Genomic DNA, 5,810 nt, shown 5'->3' with positions numbered 1-5,810 from the left:
GTCCATGGTAACTTGTTTCCATGGAGAGGTTGCTAAGTAACTAGGTTCTAGGGCTGGTGAAGGCACAACTGAGTTCCCTCGCTGAGTTGTCACGTGGTACGTTATCGGGCTAAATAAACCGGTATCGGTGATGTGGATACCGCGATATCTGCTGTCAGAGGGCTGCGTTCATGTTCAACGAGATCAGTATTAGTCGGCATTTATCCAACTCCCATAAGGCGCGCTCCCGCGGCGCTCTTCCCCTTTAACACGCGCCCCCGGCAATCACTTCCGCTGTAAGGTACTTCCGGTGCTCTCCCGCCGTGCTCAGCGCGGCTGGTCACAGGAAGCGGCAGGATGTCTAGCTGGGAGCGGGAGAGCGCACGGGGCTCCGGGGACGGGCGGATTTATGTGGGGAATTTGCCGGCCGATGTGCGGGAGAAGGAGCTGGAGGAACTGTTCCATCGGTACGGGCGGATTCGCAGCATCGAGCTGAAGAATCGCGGGGGGAGCAGCGCGGCACCGTTTGCATTCATCAGCTTTCAGGACCCGAGGTGAGCGGCGGGCTGGGTGCGCAGCGGCGTCTTCCCGGCTCTCCCAGGCTGCAGGAGGGGGGCGGGGGGGCTTCCGGGCACTAGGCCCGGCCAGCCAGGGCTTTGTGCTGGTGAGTGAGAGTAATGTGCGGGGTGAGTGTGACTTCCGGGTGACCGGACTCTCAGTGGTGTCTTCTCCTCTCAGGGATGCGGAAGACGCAGTGTTTGGACGGAACGGATATGAGTTCGGTTCTGGCCGGTTACGTGTCGAGTTTCCCCGATCTAACAGGGGCTCAGGGGGTGGTTACGGCGGCCCACGTGGAAGGAATGGACCTCCGTCTCGGAGATCCGAATTCAGGGTCCTCGTCTCAGGTAATTACTGTCTACCAGTCTAATGAAACCTCCATTAAGTCATCTTAGTAAGACCCCGTCTCTGTATTGTCCATTTCACCATTCATTCCCTCTGGCTCATATATAACGTGGGCTTTATTCGTCAACTACTAATGTTTCCATTGTTGCAACGTTTTTAAGTTGCACGGTCAATACTATTGTTTGTATTGTGTTCCTTTTCTTGAGTAATCCCCCCTCCCTTTGTTGTACCTCATACATTTTTTTTTCTTTATTATTTCTGTACCCCTTTATTTATCCATGGGAAAAATCAATACAAATTAATGATGATAAAGGTGCACTGTCACCTAGGTAAAATATTTTACTGAGTCAGGTCTCTGCTACAAATCAGCTTTGTTTACCAACTTTAAATGGTGTTAGCCAAGGGACTGCAGCTTGTTTAGTCCTCCTACACCTTTCTGCCTTTTAAAACTGTTGAATTAAATAGCATTGCCAGTTCTGGTTTTCATTAGAGGACAAACATATTCTGCATGTAGCTCAGATTCTCCAGCTAGGGGGAGGTAATCCTTAGTAAAAAAAAAAAAAAATAATAAAAAAAAATACCTAGGTGGTACATCTTAAGAGCCCCCTTATTCATTGACTTGCATCAGTTCTATAATGTTGGCAAATACTTGCTAATATATTCCATGATTATTTCTTTAAGCTACCAGTGATATGCTGTATGTAAGACAAGGTTCAGTCTAAGGTCACTGTACTAGATGTATACTTGTTCATTTCCCCAACCTGCTGAGATTGTAGACCTGGATATATATCCTGTGCATTGCCATGATCCCTTATTTGCCTGCTGCATGGACTACTTATATTTGTGCTTTTCATTTAAGTTGGCAATTGATAAATTTCTCTTATTTGAATGAAAATACATGTCTTCCCAATTTGTTGTTCTTGTCTTATCTATGCAAGACAACCAGCTTCCCAAAAAATGTTTTTATTACAATAGAAAGTACTCTCATGGTAACATCCCTTGTAACCTATTTCATTTGATGTCTTACACATACAGTACTTTTTGCTGCAGTGGATAATGCAGTGCACATGTAGTAGGAGAGATCTGTGGGGAGGCTTGATTTCCGCAGTGTGTAAATATTCACACTAATTTCAAAAGGAAACAAAACTCCCTCTTATCTGTATGGCTTAAAGAATGGCTTGTGTGCAGGAATTTCTATGGTATTACCAAACTCCTTTTTGTGAGGCTGTAGGTAGAGTTCTCTGTATTCTCATGGACGAGAAGGTTTTTTTTACTGACTTCACCAAAATTTTAAATGTATAGTGAGAAATAATTTTCTGTATCGGGGTATTCAAGTCTGCTGTGGTCGCCACAGTAACTGTTACGTGTTTAAGGATTTTTGAGTAGTTCACAAACATCTGCGTCCTGGCTACTTTGGTTTACATTAAAAATACATAAACTAACATTTTTATTTTCATGTTTCAGGTCTTCCTCCATCAGGGAGCTGGCAGGATCTGAAGGATCATATGAGAGAAGCTGGAGATGTCTGTTATGCTGATGTACACAAAGATGGAATGGGAATAGTTGAGTTTATTCGCAAGGAAGACATGGAATATGCTTTGAGGAAACTGGACGACACTAAATTTCGGTCTCATGAGGTACGATGATACAAGTAATTATTTATGGGTTTTAAATGCATGTATGCAGTAAAGTTTGGATAACATAATTTTACTTTTGCAGGGTGAAACCTCATACATTCGTGTCTGTGCTGAAAGAAATACCAGCTACTCGAGGTCCAGATCCCGTTCTAGAGGCCGTGATTCTCCCTATCAAAGTCGTCGCTCTCCCCGTTATGCCTCCCCCTTCCGACAGTACTGAGCTGCCACGCAGGGACACTTTCTATAAATTTAATTCTAAAGACCATCTGCTCTTACATTCCACAACTGATGGATTTCATCAACTGTCTTTTATACCATTATTTTCTGCCCGTACTCTTTTATTTTTAGGAAGTGTGTGCTCTTTGCATCAGATGTTCTTCATTGTTTTGTTTTTTTATTTTAATTTTTTTTTAATTTTGTCATCTTTAAGAAGGCAACAGACAGTATTGTGCCTAATCTGATGTTGTTTGAATAAGTGTGCAGTGAGCGATAGATATACGGGATATAACAAAGTGGAATGCTGTGGCACTGGGACAAACCTAAGGGAATGTTCAAGTTTGTCCTCTATAATAGACCTACCCCCATGAATTTGTTAGAACAATATTATTTGAAATAACTTTTAATCTTCAAGTTTGTATGTGTTTCCTTTTTATTATGAAAGTGTTTCAGTTAAAATAAACATCTGTAGCTGTCCTAATAAAACTGAGATTTCCTAGTGCTGCATTCTTTGTTTTCAGTTGAGTCGTGGGAATTACAGATAATCCATGTTGGGAGAGGAGTAGACATTGTCCTGTGCTGGCAAAGGGATGTTTCCTGTTGATATACAAGGGTTTTTGTTTGTTTTTAGTTCATTACTTATGTAAATATAAAATAAATGCTCAAAATACATATTTTATACCTGGAGGTGCAACGAAATAATCTTCTACAACAACGCTAGCCTTTTCAAGTAGTAATTCTGTGCAATTTCCAGCTGACACAGTATCATTCCTCATATACAGTCCCCTGTATAGGTAAAAAGGAGGGGGGAGACATTATATAAGCTGTAAGAACATTTTATTGTGGGGAAATAGCAATAACTACCTGTCCTCTAGCACTGATGCTAGTGGCTGCACACCCTCTGTGTTAACATTGTGTAGCTGATTCGCAAAGTGAATTGCCCTCTTCAAGCGTTGTACTCCCTCTTGGTTGCGGAAATCAACCAATGCTAAATGCTCCAGGTGATCTATAACATCTGGTGTTACAAGGCAGCCCTGGGAAATAAACAAAAAACTACATGCAATTAGAAAATATTGACCATCTTAACATTGCTATGAATTGGGTACAAGCAGTAAATTTACAGAAAGTGGTCAGTGTAAAAATAAGCCAAAACAATTGTTGCATGAACCTGGACTAAACTGCAACATCCGTCAAGTTAGATGAGAATTGATATTAGGACTTATGAGAAGTTAGTGTGTGTGTATATGTATGTGTATATATATATATATATGAAATAATGAAAATGTCACTCATGTTCCTCTGCTCCTGTGACATTACTTTTAGTCTACAGAAACAGCCATATCCTGCTTTAATAATTTAACAGACAAGGAAAATAAGTTTTATTCATAAGGTACCACAAAGGCTTCCCGACACCGTATGTAAGGGTTAGAACATAAGATAAATACATGTAAGCTAAATAATTGCATGGCATGCAAACAATTCAACGGCGGACAAGAGGAAGACTACATATGAGGAACTTGACCTTATGAATCAAAATAGAGCATGTACTAGCAAATGTGTATTACTGTTAACAAGAACGTGTAGTCAGAGAATTCCATTAACGTCATTATGACCGTACTTACCTGCACATCAGTCTCAGGCTCAATGTCCCACGTCGGCTTCTGTGGCACCTTCAGGATAAAATATGTAATAATTGTGGTATCTGCCTCACTCCGTACATCTTGCATGTGCTCAAACGCTGTTGTCATTTACCTTACTCTGTGCGGACAGCAGCCGCCTGGGTTCAGTTCTCCACCAACACCGCACAACGGCCCTTTGCAGCCACATCTCGGATGGTGTCGTTTACAATTGACGTCGGAAAATCTGCGACGACAAAACGCCTCAACGAGACCTTGATAAGCGAAGAGCGGCCATGCTTGGAAAGGGCAGACGAGACGTGACTGCCGCAGGTATGCCCTGGAACAAAATGGCCGCTGCTGTTTCGCGATATTAAGAAAGGACAACAGTAGAAGTCGTGCTTCGCTGTCGCAGGGGCACTGGCGACTGATATGAACAGCGTGGGGGAGGAATGCACTGACATGAAGCGCGAGTATGATCAGTGCTTCAACCGCTGGTTCGCGGAGAAGTTCCTGAAGGGGGAAGGCAGCGGGGACCCGTGCACCGAGCTGTTCCGGCGGTACCGGCACTGCGTACAGGTGAGGAGTGCGGAGGAGACCGTGATGGCGGCTGGGGGGGGGAGGTCTCCTATCTGTAGTAATTCGCTTTTGTTCCGCAGAAAGCCATCAAGGACAAGGACATCCCGGTGGAAGGAATAGAGTTCATGGGACCCAGCAAAGATAAACCGGAAACCGAGGACGACTCCTGACCCATCACCGGACTATAGTTTTTCGCATGTTGTTTTTATATTAATTAAAGCTTCAATGTAATGAACATCAGCCTTGAGGTAGTGGTGAACTTGGATTGATGCTATGGCCGCCCATCTGGGCCCACAGATAATAATGTATTACAGCTGGATGGCTCTTGACTGTAGTACATAGATGGAATTAATTAAGAATTTCATGACCGTGAATATTAATAGCATCCTTGACTATTTACTTTCATTTTCTCTTCACCCCCCTATCTTACACCATCATAAATGTAGCAATACTGTTTAATGCTTTGTTACTTCTACAGAGAAGGATTCTAGCCTTGAGGAATATCTACAAGTCAAAGTAATCCATTTTCAAGATTAAAATTCAGTACTATGGGATGTTATTTGTTTTACCTACTGGAACTTAGTTTCACACTGTATCTAAAAAATAAACTTCCTGTATATTTTACTTTCATTATAAATCCTGTACAACAATTAGAGGTCAAACATACCTTGTATTACTACTCTAACCAGCAGAGAGGTTGGCACCATTGGCTCTTTCTAAACCAGGCCACCTGGTTCATCTACAAGTAACTAAGGGGCCTATTTACTAATTATCTGGGGTTTCCCCCGATAATTTTCTATTCTGTTCGCATTTTATTTCTCTGATTTATCTGAGCTATATATTATTTTTCTTCTGCTGGGACAGCACTCCTGAAAACAGT

At 42.5% G+C, this 5,810-nt stretch overlaps 3 protein-coding genes across 3 annotated transcripts; 2 read left to right on the top strand and 1 right to left on the bottom strand.

Annotated features, from left to right (window-relative positions):
- The first annotated feature begins 274 nt into the window (after positions 1-274).
- On the top strand, positions 275-3,234 carry SRSF9 (serine and arginine rich splicing factor 9). Its single transcript, XM_075214961.1, has 4 exons — positions 275-533; positions 718-884; positions 2,347-2,519; positions 2,602-3,234. The coding sequence occupies exons 1-4, from the start codon at positions 337-339 to the stop codon at positions 2,737-2,739; spliced, it is 675 nt and encodes a 224-aa protein (XP_075071062.1). The 5' UTR covers positions 275-336; the 3' UTR covers positions 2,740-3,234.
- Positions 3,151-4,661, bottom strand: GATC (glutamyl-tRNA amidotransferase subunit C). Its single transcript, XM_075214977.1, has 5 exons — positions 4,488-4,661; positions 4,358-4,405; positions 3,600-3,769; positions 3,418-3,521; positions 3,151-3,332 (listed from the first exon to the last, which is right to left on the bottom strand). The coding sequence occupies exons 1-5, from the start codon at positions 4,560-4,562 to the stop codon at positions 3,271-3,273; spliced, it is 459 nt and encodes a 152-aa protein (XP_075071078.1). The 5' UTR covers positions 4,563-4,661; the 3' UTR covers positions 3,151-3,270.
- An 11-nt stretch (positions 4,662-4,672) lies between these two features.
- On the top strand, positions 4,673-5,554 carry TRIAP1 (TP53 regulated inhibitor of apoptosis 1). The gene is made up of 2 exons (XM_075214992.1): positions 4,673-4,930; positions 5,011-5,554. The coding sequence occupies exons 1-2, from the start codon at positions 4,784-4,786 to the stop codon at positions 5,098-5,100; spliced, it is 237 nt and encodes a 78-aa protein (XP_075071093.1). The 5' UTR covers positions 4,673-4,783; the 3' UTR covers positions 5,101-5,554.
- Positions 5,555-5,810: the final 256 nt, after the last annotated feature.

The sequence above is a fragment of the Mixophyes fleayi genome, chromosome 1 (assembly GCF_038048845.1).
Source record: "Mixophyes fleayi isolate aMixFle1 chromosome 1, aMixFle1.hap1, whole genome shotgun sequence".
NCBI lineage: Eukaryota > Metazoa > Chordata > Amphibia > Anura > Limnodynastidae > Mixophyes > Mixophyes fleayi.
Note: the sequence above shows the minus strand (reverse complement) of the source record. Positions and strands in the feature narration are given on the sequence as shown.